Below are 26,561 nucleotides of genomic sequence, written 5' to 3' on the forward strand. Positions count from 1 at the left end.
AATGGCTGCCTGATATCGCACATGGGCGTGGTTTCGGCCGCATGCGGATGCCGCAACGTAGGATGGTACCCGGAGAGAAAAAAAATGCCCAGATGTTTCTAATCAAAAAAAGTGAAAGAAAAAAAAACAATTACACGCAGGGCAGTGTGAAATTTCTAATTGGCCACAATTGCCCTATGAATAAACATTGGGCTCTAGACTACAAGCATACAGCAGCCTGTGACTACTAAGAGGTCCTCCACTAGAAATACAAAATTCTCCACAGCCCTGCGGGTTCTCAAAACAATCTGTTAGGCCTTATTCAAGTTAGTGGATTTTTTTCCCACTAAAACTAGGAGGCGTAGCTAGCAAAGGGGGGGGGGGGGGAAGGAAGGCAGCACTAAGTGGCGACCAACATAGGTCCCAATAATGCATCTACAGGTGTCACTGTAAAGTTACTTTCACGCTTTGAAACCAGCCTCATGCGTCTTTATACGCATGAGACTGAATGACATCCTAAGGAAGGGGAGCGGTGCCAAGGCACAACTTCCTAACCATTCCTCTCAATTATCCCTAGAGCTCCACCTCTCTACGCTGCTCCACAAATAACTTAAAGAGGCTCTGTCACTACATTATAAGTGGCCTATCTTGTACATGATGTGATCGGCGCTGTAATGTAAATTACAGCAGTGTTTTTTATTTCGAGTTATGACCTATATTAGCTTTATGCTAATGAGTTTCTCAATGGACAACTGGGCGTGTTTTACTATATGACCAAGTGGGCGTTGTACAGAGGAGTGTATGGCGCTGAACAATCAGTGACCAATCAGCGTCATACACTTCTCTCCATTCATTTACACTGCAGATAGCGATATAGCTATATCGCTATTTGCAGTCACATAAACACAGTATAACGCTACTCATGTGTCAAGACAATGAATATACATTACCTCCAGCCAGGACGTGACGTGTATTCATTCTCCTGACCACTTCTGTAGCGTCTGTGTGATTTACAGCGTAGCAGGCGTAGTCTCGCAAGATTACGCTGTAAACTGTCATCCACAGCGAGATCTCGCTGTGCTGTGCTGTAAATCACAGAGACGATACAGAAGTGGTCAGGAGAACGAATACACATCATGTCCTGGCTGGAGGTAATGTATATTCATTGTCATGACACATGAGTAGCGTTATACTGTGTTTATGTGACTGCAAATAGCGATATAGATATATCGCTATCTGCAGTGTAAATGAATGGGGAGAAGTGTATAACGCTGATTGTTCAGCGTCATACACTCCTCTGTACAACTCCCACTTGGTCATATAGTAAAACACGCCCAGTTGTCCATTGAGAAACTCCTTAGCATAAAGCTAATATAGGTCATAACTCCGTCAAAAAGGATAGTTTTTCTAAATAAAAAAAAACTGCTGTAATCTACATTACAGCGCCGATCATATCATGTACAATATAACTTATAATGTGGTGACAGAGCCTCTTTAATTTCCCCCTGAAGCCGGGAGAGCTCTCTTCACCATTCGCTGCAGAGCGTCGGCTCCATCACAAACGGCCCACAATGTGCGCTGTTGCCATGGCAACCAGGAAGCTCCTGTGGTTTAGGAGCCTCCGGCTCCTTTGTCAGTACCAGCGCTGTGACTTGCCCAGTACTACACGTGGTGCTCAGGCTGCTGCTATATCTCAGTGCTTAATCGTGGACCTGAGGGCTCAGTGCCCAGGACACCCCGGCTATCAGGATGGAGAATCAGGTACCCAAATGTGGGAAGATGGATTACATCATCCGGACACACTTTGGGGACCAGTGGAGCACTCTGCTCATATACACCCCCAGTCATCTTCTGTTATGTCTGTATGACAGACAAAACATAACATTACATGGGGGGGGGGGGGGGGGGGGGTTGTCCTCCACTGACAGTCATAGGATTTTGGCATGACTTCCTCTTAAAAACCATCTGTCATCAGACCCATCCCGGCCCACTAAGATCTTAGATGTGTTTTGCCCCTCCTGTGCTGAACCCCTAGCTACACCTCTGCTAGGAACAAATCCTGTAAGCTAAGTATTTGGAAGCCAAAAGCAGGAGTGAGTTCATAATACAGAAGAGGTGTAAATCTTTCCATTATACTTTTCCTTTGTGTAGGTTCCACTTCAGGTCTTGGCTTACATATACTGATGCAAAATACTGACCAAAATACTGACGTATATATATATAGGAAGATAGATAACTTTCCTTCATTCCTCAATTGGGATCCATTTCACGGACCTGCAACATGCTTGCGTGAATGTGTCCATAAGGCAAGGATTACACGCACAGATTTTATGCAGTTTTTCAGCCATACACAGAAGTAGACACAAATGAAAGGCAATGCATCAGTATTTTCTGGATACCTTTTCTTCGTTTTGGATCCACTTCTGGCTTTGGCTAAAAAAAAAAAAAAACTGTGCCAAAAACTGCACCCAAAACTGTATCAAATATGAGCGTGTGAGCCTGGCCTTGGGCCACTTTCACATGGCAGTAGGTTGGTCAGTATATGTCAGATAAAACTAGGAGTCGGACCTACACAGAGAAATAGTATAATGGAAAGGGGATTTTTACCACAAGAAGTGATGGAATATAGCTAGGATATGCCATAAATTTCAGATCGATCAGGGTCTAACGCCAGGGACCCCCAGCAATCCTGGAGCTACAGCGCTAGTTAAATAGACACTAACTTGTTAAACATCTTATGCTAATCTATTGGTATACCATAGATCAACTTTGTAATTTACTTACTGTTAAAATGTATTTGTTTTATCCATGCAAATTCTGCGTGGTTACTACCACTATACGTCTCCCTTCCTGCAGTCTGCTGTCCACCCCCTATATCCCAGCAAAATCTGTCTCTTATTACAGAGCAGAGACGACGGACTGTAGGAAGTGTTGGTGTGTTTCTCTTCATAGCCTGGCCATAGAAGTCTTTGGAGAAGGGAGCAGGAGAAGAGACTCATACAACCTGCCCAGAGAAGTCTATGGAAGGGGAGGTGGAGCAGCAGGGAGCAGAGAGAGAGAGACACACACTGCCCATAGAAGTCTATGGAGAGGGGAGCAGGAGATGAAGAGGGACGCAGACGCTGTAAACTCGCGATCGCATTTGGTATATGCCTTTGCTGACGATATGTTACTATTACTAACCCAGTACATGCTCTTCCATTTATTCTGGACATAGTTTGCAAATATGGCCTTATTTCTAATTTTAAAGTAAATTATACTAAGTCTGAAATTCTCAATATATCCTTATCGCCGAGACAAGCGAGAGAACTAGCAATTAATTCTGAATTTACACTTGCCTCCCAATTCAGTACAATATCTAGGTATTCAATTACCTCAAGATTTACGCTTCTTATACACTTTAAATTACCTACCTCTCCTTAAAAAGGTCAAATGTCTACTCGCTGCCTATAACCTCCCTTACATTTCGTGGATAGGAAGGAAGAATTTGCTAGGACTATGGTTCCCATTTATTTGCCTAAATCGTTCTTCCAGAATGTTCAAAACCTTTTTTCCACATTCTCAGGAGACCACGTATATCGTATCATCTTCTCTCAAGGGGAAAACGTCATGGAGGCCTTGGACTTCCTAGCATAGAAAGTTATTATAAGGCTATTCACTTGCAGAGATGGTTAGATATGGCTGTGGCTGTGGGGATCCAGGAGGGCTTGCTCTATCATCCTTAAACTCTTTAGTAAATTTTTATTCTCTACTATGGGTACCAACACAACATGATATCAGAAATACGTCAAATCCTTTATTAAAAGGTACTCTAAGTTTACTTACCTCCTGACGGCCGCAGCCATGGATCAGTGAGCGCTGGTCCCCATCTTCGCCTCAGGAGACGCCAGCGCTCATTTCCACTTCACTCTGCTGTGTCCCGTAGGCTCTGCTCGTGCCTGTTCTTAAAGGGCCAGCGCGCACCTACATTAAAGACCATATTAGCCCATGAGCACCCTGGACTATAAGAGGGGTCCAGCCTCTTCCTGCATTGCTGCGCGTTGTTGTCGTTTACCTATGTTTGTCTCTGCAAACGGTCCCTTAGTGTTTCCTAGTTCCCAGTGTGCCCGCTACCTGTATCCTGTGTCCCATGCTATCCAGAACCAAGTGCCGTATAGAGTTGGAGTCGAGCTGCGCTAAGTACTACGCCTGTTCTGTTACACCACGCCTGGTGTCTGCCTGCTGCCAAAGTCTCATCCGAGCTTGATGGCTTGGATAGGCCATTCATTTTAAAAATCCCTGATGACCCCTTTATAGAATTTTTGTTAAAAAAAATAAATGCTAAAAGGTATAACATTTTTCCCTTGTTTAGCAATACCTCATAGGTGGCCCTAATTTGCTGTCTGGAAACATGGCAGGGCTCAGAAGGAAAGGAGCGTCATATGACTTTCAGGTTTTAATATCTGTCGCCTGGACATGAAAAGGGCACAACACTGCTTTATGGATGTGACACATGCACAGCAATGCGGCATTGAATGTGACATACGCACAGCACTGCTGCATGGACATAAAACATGCACACGCAGAATACTGCCGCATAGACATTATGCAGCACATGTTCCTGCTCCATGTTCGTTACGTGAGCCCAGATGCATGGACTTTGGAGACGAGCGCATCCCTGCGGCCTGGAGGGGACATCGGCACAGCACCGTCGGATGGATGTTACACACACACACACACACACACACACACACACACACACACACAGAGCACTATTGCATGGACATTACAGCCTACATTTACAAAGAGTAATTTGCACCAAATGTAATAAAAAGCGCACAGCACTTAATAAATTTGGCGCATTTGGGACGGTCTAAGGCCCTGTTCACACGGAGTATTTTGACGAGTTTTTTGGCGCAGAAACCGCTCCGCAAAACTCGTCAAAAATCGGCCTTGATTTCAATGGGAGGCGGAGGTGGTTTTCTCCCGCGAGCCGTAAAACCGCCTCGTGGGAGAAAGGGGGGACATGCCCTATCTTCACGCGGTTACGCCTCTGACCTCCCATTGACATCAATGGGAGGCAGAGAAAGTGTATTTCGTGGCGTGTTTTTTTTTTGCCCGTAGCGCTCAATGGGCGCGAGCGAATAACGCCGCGAAAATCACAACAAACGTGCAGGAAGGGCAAACTCTGCCTCAAAATCCCAAACGGAATTATGAGGCAGAATTTTCCTCCTGCAAAAAACTCAGTGTGAACACAGCCTAGGTATAGTAATGCTACAGGCAGATATAGTAATGCACCAAAAGCTGCGTCATTTTCTGACTTTCACATCTCGTTGGAAACCACGCCCACTTTTCAAATAGAGCGAGTGTTATGAAAATCAACAATTTTGTAGCTTGCCATTATTTGCAACTTTTTTATACCGTTTATGGCCAAAACTGGCATAAACAACATAATAAATGTGGACCTATGTCTGCGCGCAACGCACAGCAAAACATTGGACTTTACATATGCACGCAGCACTGCTGCATGGACTTTATGTTTGTGTGCACACTATAATATTGACATTACACACACCATTACTTACACATTCAGGGGCTAGGAGACTGTTACCCTATGGTTACATTCCCATAAATGAGCACTCGAGTACCACACACTCCGCTACTACAGTAAAACGCATCACAGCTTGGCGCCTCCCACACATGTGACCGGTCACATGATCATGACATCATCAAAGGTCCTTTAGCTCACTAGGATGTAGCGTCTACCGTGTTGATACTACAGCTGAAATCCCTGGGAATTGTTGTCAGGAGGTGACTATTCTGCCTGCATTGTGCCACCTGAGCCACTAGGTTATCCTGTGAGTATCTAGTGGCAACATAACCCTGGCCTGGGGTATTTGGGGCTGTTTTGCCAGGGCGTGACTTTTAGTGACAACATTTCTCTAAGCTGTGACACTTCTTTAAGGGTCAGGCTTGTGCCAACCCAGTATGGATGAGGAGGAGTCTCAAGACATTGGGTTCTTACCAGACCTGTCGGTGGGTATGGACACGTTCATTCACCGTATTGACTCTACCGAGGTTATATACCAGCCTCGCCGAAAACGGGCAAAGTTGGTTGGGAAATACCTTATGGGAGACCTGCTGGGCGAGGGCTCCTATGGCAAGGTAAAGGAAATGCTGGACTCCGACACCCTGTGCCGCCGAGCTGTCAAAATCCTTAAAAAGAAGAAATTGCGGAGAATCCCGAATGGAGAGGCGAACGTCAAGAAGTGAGTTTATATTTTCTGTGTGTCAATGTCCAACTGTGAACCTAGGAGGGTGTGATGGATCTGACAAATATTGCTGCCAAGGTATAGGATGTTATAAGAAGAATGCCAGTCTACTGACGGCCCATCTTCCCCTAAAATCTTAAAATCCTCCGTAACTAATAGGGTCCTGTGCACACGTAACAGATTTGCTGCAGAGAAATTCCCGCAGCATTTCCACATAAACTAGCAGACAATCCGCACCATTTTATGCGTTTTTTTTACTGCGGGAAATAGTGCAGATTATGTCTTCTGAAAACCGCAGGAAATCAGTCCACTTTCCGCAGCAATGAACTAAAATTACGCACCGCAGATGAATCTTTGGACTGATTTTTTCCGTGGCATGTGGATGAAATTTGTTCAGTCACACCCACTTTGCTGCTACTGTATTCTCTGTCCGCAATTCCGGACGGAAAATACGCAGCAACTCCGTTACGTGTGGACGAGCCCTAGGTCTTTGACTTTACCTGTTTTGTTAAGTTGTTTAAATTCTTCAACGTTTATCTGTTTCTAGGAAACCCGAGTGACAACCAATATGGCCATCGTTACAGATCCAACCGGAGTTGTCTATCTAGGCATGTTTGCCATTAAATTCTCTGGGTAAGTTAAAGAGGATAGCACTGTCGCCTCTTCTGACATGTCTGTTTTAGTAAATACTTGTATTCCCTAGAAAATAACTATTCTAGAACATCTTTTCTTAGAACTCAAGGTTGTGCTTTTCCTCTGTTATCCTTCCTTCAAATTTTAGGAATAAAGTGACAACTGGGTGTTACTAGTTTGGGGGGCTGTCATTATACAGACTGACATTGTCCAATAAGTGCTCACAAGGACAGAAGAGTGTGTGGCAACCCGCGCCTTTGTTAATGGAAATGGGAACGCCCCGTTGTTTTTTTAATTTCTAGGCGGAATAACAGAGGAAAAGCACAATGCAGAGTTCTAAGAAAAGTTGCTCCAGAATTGTTATTTTAGAGGAATAAAAGTATTTATTAAAACAGACGTGTCAGAAGATGTGACCAGTCCTCTTTAAGTGACAAACCCCAATGGGAGCTGTAGTCACCGCCACATTAGTTGTCACCCAGGTTTCGTAGAAACAGACACCACTATGAAATCACAGAAAATAACTTTATCAACATAAAACAACACATCTGTACTGTTTGGTTTTTTTCCGGATGCGAGCCACGCTACCACGCTTAACGTATTATGCAAGAAACATGATATTTGTTTGCTCAACACAGACCTTAGTATCATATTGCTTGGGGCTTTTTTGGACACCGCATGGATGGCCATTATAGTCAATAGCCCTCTGGAAACTAAGTGATAAATCGCTTTCTTTGCACCTCTGCCACTTCATTCTAGCAATGGCTGCGGGTCACAATGTTCAGACGCACTCCAGTTGGCGTTAACTGATTGTCCAAGAAAATGATTACCCACAATGGTGTAAAAGATCCTGCTTGATCGTCTACCGAAAATATATTTTGCTACTGATGAATTATCATTCAGCTCTCGTCAGATGCGTGAATTACGGTTTGATTAGCGATCTATACAAATTTCATTCCAAGTGTTAATTGATCATGCCGATTAGTTTTGCTACCACAAACCTGATTCTTATTGCAGGTTTTTTTGCATTACTCTACTGGGTTGTGCTCCTGTTTATGACAAGGAGTATGCAAATAAAACAGACTGATGAAGAAAGTTTTTAGAATTGCTTCTATAGAGAATCGCAGTGTGTTACCACACGTTAAAAAAAAACAACAAAGCAACAAAAAAAACAAAAAACACAGATTTGCATGCGGTTTTCCATATTGCAGTTACCAGCCTTACACCTGCCAGGATCACAATGGGAAAACGTGTTGTATCAGCGGAGTCCGTGGCTCTTGCTTGTACCCGAACAAGTGGTGAAATCCGTTACAGATATAGAAATGTAAAGCGCAGGTGAAGCGGTCCGTGTCACACAGCCATGTTATAGTTGTGTTCATGATCTCCAGCCAAGGAGGAAATCCGATCTGTGAGCTAAGGAAACCCATGCTTTGGGATCTCTTAGAATAGGATTCAATTTCCTCCTTAGGTCTACATATACAATTCCTGCGTGGAGCCTTCGTAATATATAGACAGTGAGCGTAAAGGAGCGATGACCTAAGTACTTCAGCCAATACCTGCTGAGCATTTACTGATGTACGAAGAAGGGGAGTGACAATTGTCCAGTCGACTACGCTATTGATTCAGTCAAAACGACGGAACCCTTGCACGACGGGGACAAACGGAAACCATTGGCACCGGATCCGTCACCATTGAAATCCATTGTGATGCAAACGGAAACCTATGGTTTCCATTTGTGTCTGTCAAGGCTCTGTTCCGACAGGCCGTCGGAACGGAGCCCGAGCGCAGATGTGAACGAAGCCTAATATACAATAAGGTGACCGTTTTACAGAACCTGATAGTAAAACTATTTCAAATTTGACAACCAATATATGCAAAAAAAGGTAGCAACATCCGAACAAAAATATGCCAACATACAAACGGCGCAGTACACACTTTTGCTAACTACAACTTCTGATTTACTAATATGGCTATCTTTGAATCTTGGGTGTAAATCCTCTTTAAAGGCTTTGTAAATGGTTTGAAAGTGTTGTTTTGTTTTAATAAAAATGTGTATTAGTGTGTTTTTAATTAACTTTGTAAATACATTTTGTTAATAATTATTTAAACTTTTTAAGAAACCGCTGCTCTGTATTCTTTATACTTAGCAGCTGTATCTAGCGCTAAATCCTGCTCTCGGTGGTCCCACGGACCTGACGGGTTCAGTGACAGCAGATCCACCTGTAAACTATCACATCCAAGTTATAACACTATAAACACTTTCAAACATTTACATAGCATTTAAAGGCTATGTAAACCTTTTGAAGACTTTTTTTATCTTCCTAAGGGCTTATTCAGATAAACGTATAATACGTCCGTGCAACGTGCTTGATTTTCACGATCGTCGCACGGACCTGTGTTAGTCAATTGGGCCGTTCAGACTGTCAGTGCTTTTCACGCAGCGTGTGTCCGCTGCGTAAAACTCACGACATGTCCTATATTTGCCCGTTTTTCGCGCATCACACACATTAAAGTCAATGGGTGCGTGAAAACCGCGCACGGCACACGGAAGCACTTCCGTGTGCCGCGCGTGATGCCGGCTACAATAGTCAAAACTATGAATGAAAACAGAAAAGCACCACGTGCTTTTCTGTTTACAAACATAAAAACAGTGTCATAATGATGGCGGCTGCGCGAAAACCACACAGTCACGCATCATATGCTGCTGACACACGGAGCTTTTACGGACCTTTGGCGTGCGCAAAACGCTGCATTTTTTGCGAGCGCAAAACACACGCTCGTGTGGATCCAGCCTTAAACAGAGTATTTTAGTGTTTAGTGCAACTTAGTACTTTGTTTTTATTAAAAAAAAATTGTTTACTTTTTCAGATACAGCTTTTATGTATTCTGGATACATAGAAGCTATATTTTGTGCTGAAACCTGAATCCGTCAGCTCAGCGGGCTTGACGGCTTCAGTGACAGTGGGTCCTACGTGTCTCTCACATGCAGGATCCACCTGTAATCTATCACATCTAAGTTATGAACCAATTTATCATAAAGTGATTCCCCCCAGATCCATAACCTACATTAATACCAGTAAATCTATATATGGGGTTTCTAAAATATGTCAAACCCTTTCTAAAAATCTAGCCACACTTTCATCCAGTAAAGGTGTTATCCGCTTTGGACAATCTTTACTTGTTAGAAGGGTTTCTTGACAATAAATAGATTACAAAGTGTCCTCTTCCTGGGACCCACAGCGATCACGTGTTATCTATGGAAAAAAACAGGCAAGTGTTTAATTTTCCTGCAGCACCGCCACTTGCGAAATTAAGTATTTCAGGGTGCCCATTTAAATCATTGGGTTGTCTGTGTAATGCAGAACAGGACAGGTCCTCCAGAGCAAAAGATACTCTTTTTGTAATCACTATCCACTCTAGTCAAGAGATGACGATCCTGAACAGAGGACCCCCCACTATTTAATCTATAATAGAGTATATGAAAATGGGTTTTCTAAACTGGACAACCCCTTTTAATTAGTCCTGTGGGAGTATGCTCCATAATTTTACTGTTCAGACACTAAAGTATTTGAATTGCATCTTTAACCGCATGTGGTGACCACTTGTTCTGCATGGGCTCAGCAAAAACATTAACATTACATTTTGTTTTTATAGCTGCATTTTATTTATTTAAGGTTATGCACCATTCAGCCATAACATTGAAACCACTTGCCTAATATTCTGTATGTCCCCCTCGTGCTGCTAAAACACCTCTGACCCGTCAAGGCATTGGCTCCACAAGGCCTCTGAAGGTGTCCTGTGGTATCTGGCACCAGGTTGTTAGCAGCAGATCCTTTAATTCCTATAAAGTGGGGCCATCAATGTGCGTTGGGAGTCCATGACCATGTCACCGATTCACAGATTGTCCTTCCTTGTGCCACTTTTGGTAGGTATTAACCACTTTGGACCGGGAACAGCCCATAAGACCTGCCATTTTGGAGATGCTCTGGTTGTCTAGCCATCACAGTTTGGTCCTTGTTAAAGTTGCTCAGATCCTTATGCTTACCCATATTTCCTGCTTCCAACAACTTCAAGAACTGAATGTTCACTTGATATCTTGTCTAATATATTCCACTCCCTTGACAAGTGTCCTTTCAACAAGATAATCCTTTTTATTCACTTGTCAGTGGTTGTAATGTTATAGCTGAACAGTGTATCACACTCTCATGCCTCATGCACACGACCGTGTGTGCTGGCCGGGTCCCGTCAGTGGAAACAGGACATTTCCTATATTTCCATGGACCGGAAAGTCTAGTCCGTTCTCACGGACCTGATTCACCCGCTAAAGTGAATGGGTCCGTGAAAACTATTGGGTGCCACTCGGATGCCGTGAAAAACGGCCCGAGTGGCACTTGGTCGTTTGCAACGGTCATTGGCCTTCCCTTCTTTAGGGTAAATCAATTTCGTTTTAACAACCTTTCTTCATAACTGAGAGCTTCCATACCTTATTTTAAGTTTATTGCCCTTCTTGGATGCCCTCTTTCATATTCTCTGATATATGTTTTTTTTATGGACTGGTGCCCAAAACTAGACTGCATATTCAACATACGGCCGCATAAATGCTTTAGAAACGGCTATAATACTACTTTCTTCTCTAGAAGACATTCCTTTCCTAATGCAAGACAATATCTTGTCGGCTTTTGATGCATCAGACTGGCATTGCATGCTATAATTCTTCATTGTAGACTCGCCCAATAGTGAGCCATTCAGGGTATAAAGAGGATGTGTTTTTTTTTTTTTGCCCCAAAATGTATAACTTGTTAACATTGTCACATTAACATTTGTCAACATTGAACCTCATCTGGAATTTTGCTGCCCATTTAGCGAGTTTTATATAGGTCAGCCTGCTTGGGATAAAACTTACTATTCAATATGATATCTTACGTTTTACATCTAATCAATAGAAAGTTTACTAAGCCTATATTTGTCAGGCTTTGTCCTTAAAGGGCTTGTCCACTACCGGACAACTGATGACCTGTCCACCGGATAGGTCATTAGTATATCATCGGCGGGGGTCCGACACCTGGACCACTCACCAATCGGCAGCCTTGCCTCCGGGCTTCGGACGTCCATGCTGGAAGCAGATGACTCCGACCAAGGAACAGCGGCCGAGATGCAGTACTGCGGCTCTGCTCCTATTCAAGTGCATTTGAGCAGAGCTGCAGTTCGGCAGCATGGCCGCTATGCAATGTATGGAGCCAACTGCTACCGGCTCCGTACATTACACATGTGCAATGACATCCGGTGTCCGCAGGCAGCTGGAGCATCTGATTGGTGCGGGGTCCGGGTGTCGGACCGGTTGGATAGGTCATCAGTTGTCCGGTAGTGGACAACCCCTTAATGACCGCCACTATATGTTTTCACTGAAAAAGCGGCGCTGAGACATAAGCCCGGCATGGGCACCTGCTCCTGCCCATTTAACCCCTTAGATGCTGAAGTCAATATGCATGGCCTAGTAGGTGCCTGTCGGTTTTACACCGACAGGCATAATACATTTCAATACAGGGGTATTGCAGTGTATTATAAAAACAATCAAAACATAACACCGTAAAGGCCCATAGTGGGACTTTGAAAAAAGTTTAATAAAGTTTTACAATAAGTAAAAATAAACTCGTTCTTTCCCCATACAAAATGCTTTATTATGATTTTTTTTTTAAAAACTGTACGTATTTGGTATCGTTGCGTCCATAACGACCCCAACTATAAAACTATTATCTTATTTATTTAACGCACATGTGAATAACATAAAAAACCATGCCAGAATTGCTGTTTTCTGTTCATTCTGCCTTCTAAAAAAATGCACAAAAAGGCGACTAAAAAGTCGTATATACCCCAAAATGATACTAATAAAAACTAAGTCACCCTGCAAAAAATAAGCCCTCATACAACTACATTGTCGAAAAAAAAAAAAAAAAAAAGATATATAACAAACTTTTTTTTTTTTTTTTGAATTATTTAAAAAAGTGTTTTTAATGAGTAAAAGTCGTAAAACATAAAAAAAAGTTATACATTTTGTATCGCCGCAATCGTAACCACCCGCTGAATAAAGTTATTATGAGATTTCTACCACATGTTAAACGGTGTAAATTTAAGACGCAAAATAGAATGGTGAAATTTTCAGGTTTTTTTTCCATTACCCAACCAAAAAGGTAATAAAAGTTAATCAATGCTAGATGTAACTAAATAAATTGATTAACCAAGCACACTATAAATCCCATCTATACCAAAAACCAAATGTTTTTTTTAATCTTCTGTACTGGACAGGAGTAATTTTCCCACTCTCCCCATATGTTTCTCCCATCTACTGTGAGACAGTTACAAAGACGACAGGTAATTATCTAACTTACCTGCAGTATAGTGATCTGGTTGGTGGATGATTGGCGCTGCTCGCTAAGAAGCATGACCTATGTGTCACTTCCGGTTATTTGACTGGATGGTTGGAGACTGGTTGGCATACGAAAAGCCTGGAGGTCACAAAGGGATGCATGTACCATCGTAATTTTCGTCATGTTAATTTAAAATGCGCCAGGCAGCAGAGCTGCATTGGATAAAGTAGGGGTCTCAAACTCGGCCAGGTAAGTGGGCCACAAATAGAAAAAATGTTTAGTTGAGGGGCCGCATTACTTTCAAATTTGATACAACACAAAATTATTGTTAATCAATTAGTTATTTGAACTACTATAATAATACTACATTACTATTATACTACACTACTATAATAATACCGCTTGGTTTAAACTTAACGGAGATTTCTCCATGTGCTTATTTCAACAATCTAGTTTTCCAGCTTAAGTGTTGCTAAATGCAGTCTGGCGGCTCAGTTGGCAGCGTTTGGCAGACACAGAAATGTCAAGATTGGGCAGCCCCTTTTTAGATGCTGCCACAGTGCCCTCTGTAGATGCTGCCACAGTGCCCTCTGTAGATGCTGCCACAGTGCCCTCTGTAGATGCTGCCACAGTGCCCTCTGTAGATGCTGCCACAGTGCCCTCTGTAGATGCTGCCACAGTGCCCTCTGTAGATGCTGCCACAGTGCCCTCTGTAGATGCTGCCACAGTGCCCTCTGTAGATTCTGCCACAGTGCCCTCTGTAGATTCTGCCACAGTGCCCTCTGTAGATTCTGCCACAGTGCCCTCTGTAGATTCTGCCACAGTGCCCTCTGTAGATTCTGCCACAGTGCCCTCTGTAGATTCTGCCACAGTGCCCTCTGTAGATTCTGCCACAGTGCCCTCTGTAGATTCTGCCACAGTGCCCTCTGTAGATTCTGCCACAGTGCCCTCTGTAGATTCTGCCACAGTGCCCTCTGTAGATGCTTCCACAGTGCCCTCTGTAGGTGATAATGCCACACACACCCCTTGTAGATAGTGCCACGCACACCCCCCACAGTAGACCGCTCCATTGGGGCTCCCTCTAGGAGTGGAATCCCCAGCCAGGCCAGGTATTCCTTTGCTGGAGGAGCCCCTGATGTCACTGTTCATACACAGTGATGTCAGGGGATCCTCCTGGACCGGAATGTGATGTCAGGGGCAACTACAGAGCAAAGCACTAGTATAGGCTCTGCTCCGGAACTCTGGGGAAGCAACTGACATCCGTGTCCAAATATGGACAGTGATGTCAGGGGCTTGCCCAGAGCTGGAGTCCTGGAGCAGAGCCGCTTCTAGCACTCTGCCTAGGATTCCAGCTCTGCTCCTGACATCACTGTTCATATATGGACAGAGATGTCAGGGGCGACCCCAGAGCTGGAGTCCCGGGCAGCGCACTAGTAGCGCTCCTACTGGGACACCAGCTGTGCTCCTGACATCCCTGTCCATCTCTGGGGAAGCCCTAGACATCGCTGTCCATATGTGAACAGCGATGTCAGGGGATTCCACAGAGTCCCGGAGCAGAGCCGATACTAGCGGCTCTGTGTCCCACGGGCCGCAGATGACCGCCTCAGGGGTCGCTTGCTTGAGACCCCTGGGATAAAGTGTATTTTAAGGTCAGGTTTCTGAGGTGCCTAGATTTGTATGCCTATTTTGTCTTATGCGCTTCCACTTCTCATGTCAGAGGTGCTTTGATTGTTACTAGGAGATCCCTGTCAGCATTGTTTTTGTGTTCCTTTTTTTTTGTTTTTTCAAAAGGGTTTTTGGAGGGGTTTTCTTTTCTGCAACGTCTTATGGTCTTTTTTTTAATTTTAATCCGTGTGTCCTTTGTGTATATATCTAGCCTGTCCCCCTTGGGCCCCATGCACACGACTGTTGTTTTATGTTTGTTTGCTGTCCGTTGTTTAATGGATAGCACACGGACCCATTAAGTTCTAATAGCCCCATACAAACGACCGTGTTTTCCACTGATCCATGTGTGAGCCGTGGGACAGAACCACAAAATTTGGAACTGGTCCTATTCCTGTCCGTGTTTGTGGCTCGGTCTCTCCGACGACGTGAAAACCTATGGAACGGATGCGGAGGAGACACTGTTGCCACACGCACCACAAACAATGGACCACGGATCCTTTGTTTATGGTCTGCAAAATACTAATGGTAGTGTGCATGTAGCCTAAGTGGAAGGCAAGTTTAGAAGAAAGTCAAGACACAGACTATGTTTAGTCAGCAGCAATCCTCCCTTATGACGCCCTTTCTAATCAATATTCTGCATGCTGCACTCCAATTCGTCAATTGGCAGAGGCAATAGATGAGGTCAAATCGTCATAAAAACTAAAAGCTTCTCGGAAACATTGGGAGCATTCTGCAACTGGGATTAGAGGACTATTTTTTTTATTTAATCCAGAGTTTTGCCTCAAAATTAATAAAGACTGTCAAAGATGTCTTGGAAACAGATAAATTGTATCATTAAATCATTAATAAGGACCGTTTATTTTACTCTCCCTCGAAACTGGCTAGGTTTCTTCCTGATCTAAAGTTTATCCTGGAAAATGAATGGCTGAATTCAGAGGGCAAATCAGATGTGGGCTTCCGCTTTCAGGCAATCTATAAATTGGACCGAAGGAATATAAAACTTGGAAGAATCTGCCGAAGGTGGACTTGGCAGTGGCGAAGTTATACAAAAAGGCGCAATTTCCCTCCTGAAGACTCCTCTCTTTTTAAAATCCTCTTGATAAAAAAGCTGACTCTATAATGAAGAACCTCGGCAGCTGTTTGTAAGATTTCTTTGTCAGTGGTATCCGTGGTGATAGCTCTCAGGTTGTGGATTATCCAGTTATGCCGGGATCTTGGTGATGGGGTTTTTCGTGAAGCAATTTTGAAGAATTTATCTACCTGCAGATTTCCTTTGTGACTTTCCTCTTGACACCCTTAGGTTTTTTCCTCTTTAATATTGTCATCCAATTCTGCAAGATGAGCCTTATGGATAAAGGCCCCACCTCTGTGTTCGGTCCTGAGCTAAATACAATTCTGGAAAATCTGCAAGGATAAGGGACTGGTTTTTTTCCCGCACGAAGAAACATGAGATGCTTTTGTGGCACCAACAAGCAGTGACGTTGCAAGCCTTACTCTAAGAAAAAAGGGTTCTGCTCAAAAGACAGATTTCTGACACCAAACAAGAGCCTGAAGTAGTAGCAAGGCTCTTAAACTTCTAGTCAAGATGGTGGTAAATTCTTATATACACTTTTTTTTTTTTTTTTTTGGGTACTTTCGTCAATAGAGAGAGGTTATTCACTACAGCATTTGAGAGTTCCGCAAGATCGGTTTCTCGTGAACAAAACGATAAAAGTCATGACTCAAGTCCGGTGCCGAAGTCTCAAGAGGACAGAGGCGTGTATTCTTTGGTCTTTGCCGTGCCAAAGCAGGGAGGGAAATGGTGCCTTGTAACAGATCTTAAATACGTGAACAGATTTATCATCCATAAGAATTACAAAAGGGAGGTTTTCAAATCTCACAAAAGACTATTTACATAGCGTCCGTCGATTTGTCAGATGAATACATTCACGTGCCCATCTTTCCCCTCCTTGGTTTTCTAAGGGTGGCACTTTCTCACGGAGTTACAATAAGACGTTTCCAGTTTACCGGTCTCCCCCTATGGCTATCCTCCGCACCAAGGGTTTTCACAAATTATTGTGGTTCTGGCAGCCACCCTCAGACTTCAAAGAATCATCGTCATTTCATAATTAGACAATTGGCTGGTCATAGCATCCTCGTACCTTCTTCAAGCCATTATAGCCAGCCCGCAAAGCCACAGTTTCCTTGTCAAGTGGCAAAAGTCAGAATTGAGCCACAGAAAGCAGTTGTAGTTCTTTGAGCTTACCATAGATTTTACTCAAATTACACTTTTACTACTGACAGGCCTCTATAGAGTCAAACTGACTAATGTATGTAATGGTAGAGCAACTTCAGAACAAACGTTCATACAAACAAGACAAAACTGAGTCTGCTATAAAGAAAATACATAGCAATTTGTTTCAGAGCTACATGCAATAGTGAACAAATTTAAAATAAGATAAAAACTCTCAGCACTTCTCGATAATAGTTACTTTTCAGCGGCCGTATGAATGCTGCAATAGGGTACTGTCCAGTACAATTCGGCCGAATTGGACAGAAACGAGCAGTGCTGATATTTGCAGAGTTTTTATTTTATATTTGTTCGTTATTGCATGCAGCTCCGAGACAAACCACGTTTTCCTCTATAGAGGCAACACCGTTGGCCAAAGCTCACAGATCAGCTGGTCCGGTGCCTCCGTGCTCCGGACGTACAAGACTGAAGCAGTTCGCTCCGGCCACGGAATAGCGGCCAAGCTGCAGTACTGCAGCTCTGCTCCTATTCAAGTGAATAGGAGCAGACCTGCAGTTCTGCAGCTTGGTCGCTATGTACGGTGCCAACTGCTTCCGGGCTCCATCCATAGCATTGTGCCACAACATCCGGTGCCCGCAGTCCACCGGAGCGGCTTATCGGTCTGGGTGTCAGACCCGCACTGATGACCTATCCGGTGGATAGATCATCACTTGTCAGAAGTTGGACAACCCCTTTTAAGGACTGTATTCTCTCGGCCCGGAACAGGTACACTCATTGTTAATCAGCAAGGAGGTACAGGACCGTTTCAAATGGTGGTTGTCGAGTCCGGCTCTTTTGAGTGGGAAATCTCTTCTAGCCTGGCCACCAGTGCCTCCCCCCTGGGTTTGGTAGGTCTATGGGTTCAAGTGAAATGGTCTCCTCTGGAGAGGATTTTCTCCTCCAATCACAAGGAGTTGAGGGCGATCCGACTTGCGCCGTACCATTTCCAGCAACAAATACAGGGCAAACATGTCCGGGTGCTAGCCGACAATATGGTCTCAGCATTGTATGTGAACAAGCAGGGAGGGATTCAAAGCAGACCTCTCATGATGGAATGCATCCGCCTAATAATGTAGGCTGAAAAACATGTCTTGAGTCTACCAGCAGGCCACTTTTCAGTATCCAAACAGATTGCCTCAGCAGGAAGTTCCTGCGGCCAAGGGTTTGGTCACTGAACATGGAGATATTTCTTCAGGGAGAATGCCAAGCTTCCTCTTATCGATCTCTCCACAAGTTCGACCATCTCCTTTATGATAGATTCTGTGTTGTTCAGACTGTATCATTCTGAAAACAGACTATTATTATGTGCCAAATGTGGCTTCTGAAGTGTCTTCCCGTTTTTTTTTTTGTTTTTTTAAATCCAGTTTTTAGGTTAGAGGAAGGGTAAGAAGGCTTCCATAGTCTCATTGTCCTGGTCAATTAAATGTGACCTTGATCTGTCATATAAAGAAACTTGCCTTCTCCTAGGAAGGTCAAAGTGCATTCTACGAGACCCACCTCAATGTCATGGGCAGAGTTTGCATAAGTTTCTATTGAGCGGATCTGCCAAGCTGCAACTTGAGCCTCTTCAAATACCTTCACAAGGCAGACTTCTCCTCTGCAGGCTTGGCCTTTGACTTAAGTATGCTTTCTAAAGCTGCAGTCAATTCTCCAACCCTTTCTTTTGCTACTTAAATTCCAGTGGTGCTGCCTGTAGGATAATGAGGCAAATGTTATTAATCTTAACGAAAAATGTATTTTCCTCAATTCCAAAGGTAGCACCAATTATTTCTCATTCAATTTGTTTTCATGTCTGCAATTATGTGTTTTGCTTTTGATGGGATTTATAGTATGCTTGGTTAATTAATTTGATAGTTTTTGCTAACCAATAGTGTGCTTCTGTCCTGCGTAGTAGGTGGAGGTAAACCCTGAGGGTGCTGTTAGACTCCAGGATTTTTTTTTTTCTGTAAGTAAAACTTAATCTTTTTGCCAGTCCATATGCACTTTACCTGTATGTAGGAAATCCTTAAAAACCCCAAATAATGGTTTTGCAATTCTCCTAAGGCCCTATTACATGGGCCAATGATTGGGAACGCTTGTTTGCCCAATCATGCCCTGTGTAAACAGGTCAACGATCAGTTGATGAACGAGCAAACGTTAGTTCATCGGCCGATCTTCTCAAAATCATCGTTGTCGGCAGCACATCTTGGTGTGTAATCGGGGAGAAGTGTTGCCGACATTAAGAAAATGTATAGGGAAGAGCAATCGTAGTAACGATCGCTCATCCCTACACATATCCAATCATTGCTTTGTGTGATAGGAGCAAATGAGCACCGATCAATGAGCTGTTTTCGTCGATTGGCGTTCATTTACACAGCTCATGTCGGGCCGTGTAATAGTACCCTTAGGATATGCACCATCACGCCCAGGAGCATTATTCACAATTATTTTGTTTTAAACTTTTTGGGAGTTCATGTCTTGGTGAATTAAAGGAAATATTCTTTCTATTGGAGTGCTGCAGTCTTTCTTCTTTGTATGGATCCGTGATCTCCTTGGACCAGGGATTCTTACCTGCGTGCACCCCCCAATAAGTTGGGATACTGTTGTTCTGTCTTACTGCTGGTCCAAGTTTTAAACTTTGTGGACCATTACTTCAGTCAGCCAGGAGTCATTGGTCATGTTATTAGCAGCGTTAGTCAGCATATATCCAGCAGTTGGCTTCTTTGTGAACACAGATGGCTGAAATGTTAGTAGCTCTGCCTTCTCAATGTCCCTTCCGACCAAATTACCTTCTGTATCAGTTATGGGACTAACACTTTCAGCAGGACTTTTTTTTTTCTATTAATATTCTTGAAGAATTTTTTTTTGGCTCAAACACTGCAGCCAGATGTTTGCTGTTAATCTTTAGGAGAATAGTGTGTCAAGGTGGCTTCGTGTTGGACACTGTTGTGTTCAGCATCCATATCCTGGTAATGGGGACCTGTAGACACATGGCGTATTGCCATACAGGTCTGTGCATGAGACCAAATGCCAGCCATACTCATTAGGCCCGGTTACATCACGATTTTGGCCTCCATTAAAAAATTGCACCGTATACCTCCTGACGAAAGACTGCTACGTATCCGACTTTATAGGCATACAGTAGGATACATCACCCATAGGGTCCCGTTGGAAAAACAAAAACCTATATGTGCGGTATACGTTTTTGTTTTTTTAACTGTATAACTTTCTATGGAATAGCATCTACTACGCTATTTAATTCTGCTTTAGCGTTGCACAATGCATCAAAATATTGATATTATTTCGATACTGTGCACCCTCAAACGGTTCAATACCGTTGATTCATGTATTTTGATTCTAAGCTGTGGGGTCACACAGCTTGGTATTGTAACACGTGAATGTAATCCGAGCGGGGCTGCGGCTGTGGAATACAGCCATTGCCCAGCTCCCAACAACAAGTGTTCGCACTTGGGCAGCATGATGTGATGCGGCCGGCGCTGCACTAATTGGCACTGCAAAACACCCCCATGTTCTGTGTTCAATCCAGGTGCCAACGCTCAGTGCAGCGCCAGCCGCATCACATGATGCAGAACGCACGCAACTTCCCAGGTGCGGGGCAATAGCTGTATTACACAGCCGCAGCCCCGCTCTAACGGCGGAGATCAGAGATCTCGGACGCTATTCCCTTGAATGATGCGATCAAAGCTGACCGCAGCACTCAAGGGGAAAATGAGAGGGGAGATGCCCCTTGAATCATGTCACAGGGAATCGTGGGACATAACATATATGGGCAGACAGCCCAGGGTCCATTGAAGGACCCCAGGGCTGTCTGACCATATTTCCTGTTGTTAGGGCATACTTAGTACACAGGCAGTTGTTAGGACATACCTATCAGAACACAGGCTAATGTACTGGCAAGGTGACCAAAAAACAGCAATTCTGGCATAGTTTTTAAGGTTTTTTTATACAGCGTTCACCATGCGTTATAAACTACAAGTTAACTTTATTCTGTGAGCCAGTACGATTCCGGCGATACCAAATTTATAGCACCTTTTTTATGTTTTACAACTTTTTGCACAATAAAATTACTTTTGTAAAAATAATGTGTTTTTTTCTGTCGCCATGTTGCGAGAACCATAACTTTATTTTTTTTCGTCGACTGTGCTGTATAAGGGCTTATTTTTTGCGACACGAGCTATAGTTTATATAGGTACCATTTTTGGATACATGCGACTTTTTGATCGTTTTTTATTTCAATTTTTGTAGGGCAAAGTGACGGAAAAATACAGAACTCTGGCATTGTTTTTTTTTACACCATTCACCGCGTGGAATAAATAACATAATATTATTATGGTTCAGGCTGTTACGGTCGTGGCGATACCAAATATGTATGGTTTATTTTCTTTTTTCAATAATAAAAGAACTTGATAAGGGGAAAAAGGGCGATTGTGTTTTATTTTATTGCTTTAAACTTTTATATTTTTTACGTCTTCTTTTCACTTTTTTTTTTCTTCACTTTTCTTTAGTCCCACTAGGGGACTTAAAGGTCGAATTGTCAGATTGTTTTTTTATTAATACATTGCCAATCACTAAAATGCAGCAATTACTTTCGATCGCTGTATCTAAGTGTTTAATCGCAGGGATCTGAGTTTGCTCCGGTTACTGCCGTAACATACAGCTGACATCCACGCTGATGACGCCGGCTCATTTCCAGAGCCGGCGCCATCTTGCCGATGGCTATGGAAGCCTTCTAGGCCCCGCCTCTGGGTGGGGCCTGGAAGGTTTCTGTACTAGGCAGACTGGGAGGCCACTATTAGGCCTCCAGTTGTCGTTGCAGCCACTGGCACCCCGGCGATTTCATTGCTGGGGTGCTGATGAGCTGCAAACACCTTAAATGCAGCGATCGCTTTTGACCGCTGCTTTTAAGGGGTTAATGGCGGGGATCGAAGCTAACTTCAGTCCCCGCCATTACAGCAGGATGTCCACTGTAAGATACAGCTGACATCCAGGGATGATGGCACTGACTCCGCTTCTGAGCTGGTGCCATTCATTTGTCAGAAGTATACGACATTTTGTGGCAAGCACTGTCTTTCCATGACGTATACTTACGACAAATATCGGGGAAGGGGTTAAATGCCCAAGGTATTATCGCTGTCGGCAGCACATCTCCCTGTGTAAACAGGGAGACGCCCCACCGACATGATGATAATATATGGGGACGAGCAATCGGAGTAACGAGCGCTCGTCCCCATACATGGCTCCTTGTGAAAGGAGGAAACGAGCGCCGATCAACGAGATCGGCGCTTGTTTAGACGGCCCATGTCGGGCCATGTAATATCCGCTTTAGACAGCTATCACACTGTGTTGCTGGGCTGGGAAGAGGAGAACTGTATGACTCTGATTGCAGTATGTCATACAGAAAACGTTACACCGCCCAAAGTGAAAAGAAAGAGTTACCTCCCATTTGGCAAGTATAGCCAAATTAGCATATTTACAAGAATGCACATAACTATGCAAATAATAAACATTAAAAAAAAAATCACACTGCAGTTATCAGCATCATTGCGCCTATTACATTCGTTGGGAGATGGGGCATTAATAAACTAGTAACAGATACTCTTAAGCTGTATTCACATAAAACCGGAAAACCCCTTTAAAGGTTTCATGAATTGTATTTGGGCTGGAATCTGCTAATAATGTATAGCAGTCAATTTTCCATCATATTCTGATCCAAGAAAAAGAACTAAAGAAGACTCCCAACACAAGTGAAACTGAGGCCTACATCGCGTTTTTGTCCTACATCCAGCCAGCACGGTTTTACTAAGGACAGAAGTTGTCAAACCGACCTGATTTGTTTTTATGAAGAGGTGAGTAGAAGCCTAGACAGAGGGGCCGCTGTGGATTTAGTGTTTTTGGACTTTGCAAAGGCATTTGACACTGTCCCTCATAGACGCCTAATGGGTAAATTAAGGTCTATAGGTTTAGATAGTATAGTTTGTAATTGGATTGAGAATTGGCTCAAGGACCGTATCCAGAGAGTTGTGGTCAATGATTCCTACTCTGAATGGTCCCCGGTTATAAGTGGTGTACCCCAGGGTTCAGTGCTGGGACCACTATTATTCAACTTATTTATTAATGATATAGAGGATGGGATTAATAGCACTATTTCTATTTTTGCAGATGACACCAAGCTATGTAATATAGTTCAGTCTATGGAAGATGTTCGTGAATTGATCCAAAATCAGTGATATATAGGTATACGTTTAAATTTATTGAATACACTTGTTCTACCTGTATAAACGTTTAAAATGATTCTTTAATGATAATTAATTAAAATGTAGTAGGGCACAGAGCGCCAAAAGATCCAAATACAGGCGTTGGCAGCCAGATCAAGAGTGCACAGTAAGAGGAATGTGAAGTAGACAATCAACATGCACTGATTACACAGTGCCTGACAAGTCTGATGTACTTTTCAACACCTCTTGAGATGTGCTGGCAAATATTGGTAAGATCTGATTGCCACAGATTACAGGCACACTTCCCTACGCGTTTCTGCACCACATTAGGGGAGCGTCCTCAGGGGTATGAATTGCCTGATATTACTCGTATTTGTTCACGAGATGCCGGTCAGCTGATATTCAGCTGTTCAAATAGTATAACGGCGCATACAAGACACTGATGTCGGTCTAGCGCGCGCCGGGGAAAGAAGGAAGCTTTAAAGCCCTGGCCCCACCTCCCAGGCATTACGTAGCAAAGTGCCGATCCAATGGGAGAGTAAGACGTCGACCAGCGACGCCCACCCACAGGTCGGCTCCCTAGTAACCACGCAGCCAATGGAACAGATGCAAAGAGCATCTATGGTAACGGGGGAGCTACAGGCGGCCGAGCATACAATGCCGATAGCAAAAATGAAAACAAACGCCATGTGAATGACAGGGCGATCGGGGAAGCACATAAGCAACCAAGCCACAGTGCAAGAATGTAGCGAAGATGGCCATCGCACATGAAAAGCAATGATTTAGTGAAGGAAACTAACAACTGAAGCACTGGGCAATGCACGAAAAATAATAATACTACAGTGGAGACTAAGTGTCAGTAATTGACAGGAGTAGTTGAAATAAATGACTAAATGTCAATGATTATCAGGAGTAGAAGGAGCGAGACAAACGGACTAGAAGCAACTGAACTACTTATAAGAAAGGAAGATATGAGATAGAGTCATTAAGGCCCAGTGGTTTGATGGTTTGCATCCTAAAAATCCACTGGGCCTCCTTTTGTAGAATACGTTTGTCCCAATCTATTAGGGGAGGAGATTGGGACAAACGTATTCTACAAAAGGAGGCCCAGTGGATTTTTAGGATGCTGACCGGCATCTCGTGAACAAATACGAGTAATATCAGGCAATTCATACCCCTGAGGACGCTCCCCTAATGTGGTGCAGAAACGCGTAGGGAAGTGTGCCTGTAATCTGTGGCAATCAGATCTTACCAATATTTGCCAGCACATCTCAAGAGGTGTTGAAAAGTACATCAGACTTGTCAGGCACTGTGTAATCAGTGCATGTTGATTGTCTACTTCACATTCCTCTTACTGTGCACTCTTGATCTGGCTGCCAACGCCTGTATTTGGATCTTTTGGCACTCTGTGCCCTACTACATTTTAATTAATTATCATTAAAGAATCATTTTAAACGTTTATACAGGTAGAACAAGTATGTTCGTGAATTGCAGGCAGATTTAAACAAACTAAGTGTTTGGGCATCCACTTGGCAGATGAAGTTTAATGTAGATAAATGTAAAGTTATGCACCTGGGTACGAACAACCTGCATGCATCATATGTCCTAGGGGGAGCTACACTGGGGGAGTCGCTTGTCGAGAAGGATCTTGGTGTACTTATAGATCATAGACGAAATAACAGCATCCAATGTCAATCAGCTGCTTCAAAGGCCAGCAAGATACTGTCGTGTATTAAAAGAGGCATGGACTCGCAGGACAGGGATGTAATATTACCACTTTACAAAGTATTAGTGAGGCCTCATCTAGAATATGCAGTTCAGTTCTGGGCTCCAGTTCATAGAAAGGATGCCCTGGCGTTGTAAAAAATACAAGGAAGAGCAACGAAGCTAATAAGGGGCATGGAGAATCTAAGTTATGAGGAAAGATTAACCCCTTCCCGCTCCTGGACGTACTATTAGGTCATGGTAACTATAGCGTTCGCGGTCCATGACCTAATAGTACGTCTCGTGAGTAACGCCCGTTTCGGCCGTCCTCCCGACACATACAGGAGCTCTGACAGCTGCTGTCTTGTTCAGCAGCTGTCACAGCGGGGACCGATCGCTGTGTCCCCGCTGATTAACCCCTTAAAAGCCGCGTTCTATAGAGATCGCTGCTTTTTAGGGGTTAAGCTGCCATCGCCGGCCTGCTACACGATAGCGGCCGGCGATGGTGACTATGGCAACCGGACACCAAACAATGGCGTCCGGCTATGCCATAGACGGAAGCCTAGTGGGTCCTGACAACGTCAGGACCCACTATGCTTGCTGTCAGTGAGTAGCTGACAGTTCTAATACACTGCACTACGCATGTAGTGCAGTGTATTAGAATAGCGATCACGGCCTCCTGCTCTCAAGTCCCCTAGTGTGACAAAGTAATACAGTAAAAAAAAAGTTAAAAAAAAGATGTGTAAAAATAAGAAAATAAAAGTTTTTTTAAAAGTTAAAATCCCCCTTTTTCCCTTATCAGTCATTTATTATTAATAAAAATATATAAACAAACAAACTATACATAATTGGTATCGCCGCGTCCGTAACGGCCTGAACTACAAAATTATTTCGTTATTTATCCCGCTCGGTGAACGCCGTAAAAGAAAATAATAATAAACCGTACCACAATCACAATTCTTTGGTCACTTCACCTCCCAAAAAATGGAATAAAAAGAGATCAAAAAGTCGCATGTACCGAAAAATGGTACTGATCGAAACTACAGTTCGTTACGCAAAAAATAAGTCCTCGCACGGCTTTATTGATTGAAAAATAAAAAAATTCTGGCTCTTAGAATAAGGTAACACAAAAAGTGAATGATTTTTTACCAAAGGTATTTTATTGTGCAAACGCCATAAGACATAAAAAAAACTATAAACATCTGGTATCGCCGTAATCGTATCGCCCTGCAGAATAAAGTGAATGTCATTTATAGCGCACGGTGAACGCTGTAAAAAAAATAGAATAAAAAAACAATAGTAGAATTGCTGTTTTTTAGTCACCACGCCACCTAAAAATAGAATAAAAACTGATCAAAAAGCCGCATGCACCCCAAGAAAACTACAATGGATTCCTCAAGGGGTCTAGTTTCCAAATTGGGGTCACTTTTGGGGGTTTTCCACTGTTTTGGTACCTCAAGACCCCTTCAAACTGGACATGGTG

The 26,561-nt window shown here is 43.4% G+C and overlaps 1 protein-coding gene across 1 annotated transcript in view; it reads left to right on the plus strand.

The window, feature by feature from the left end:
* Positions 1-5,677: 5,677 nt before the first annotated feature.
* STK11 (serine/threonine kinase 11) overlaps positions 5,678-26,561 on the plus strand; it is a 92,611-nt gene continuing 71,727 nt past the window's right edge. The window contains exon 1 of the mRNA XM_075825378.1: positions 5,678-6,227. Within this exon, the coding sequence (XP_075681493.1) occupies positions 5,947-6,227 (281 nt within the window). The 5' untranslated portion in view covers positions 5,678-5,946. The remainder of the gene's footprint in view (positions 6,228-26,561) is intronic.

Source organism: Rhinoderma darwinii, chromosome 1, assembly GCF_050947455.1.
Source record: "Rhinoderma darwinii isolate aRhiDar2 chromosome 1, aRhiDar2.hap1, whole genome shotgun sequence".
Lineage (NCBI taxonomy): Eukaryota > Metazoa > Chordata > Amphibia > Anura > Rhinodermatidae > Rhinoderma > Rhinoderma darwinii.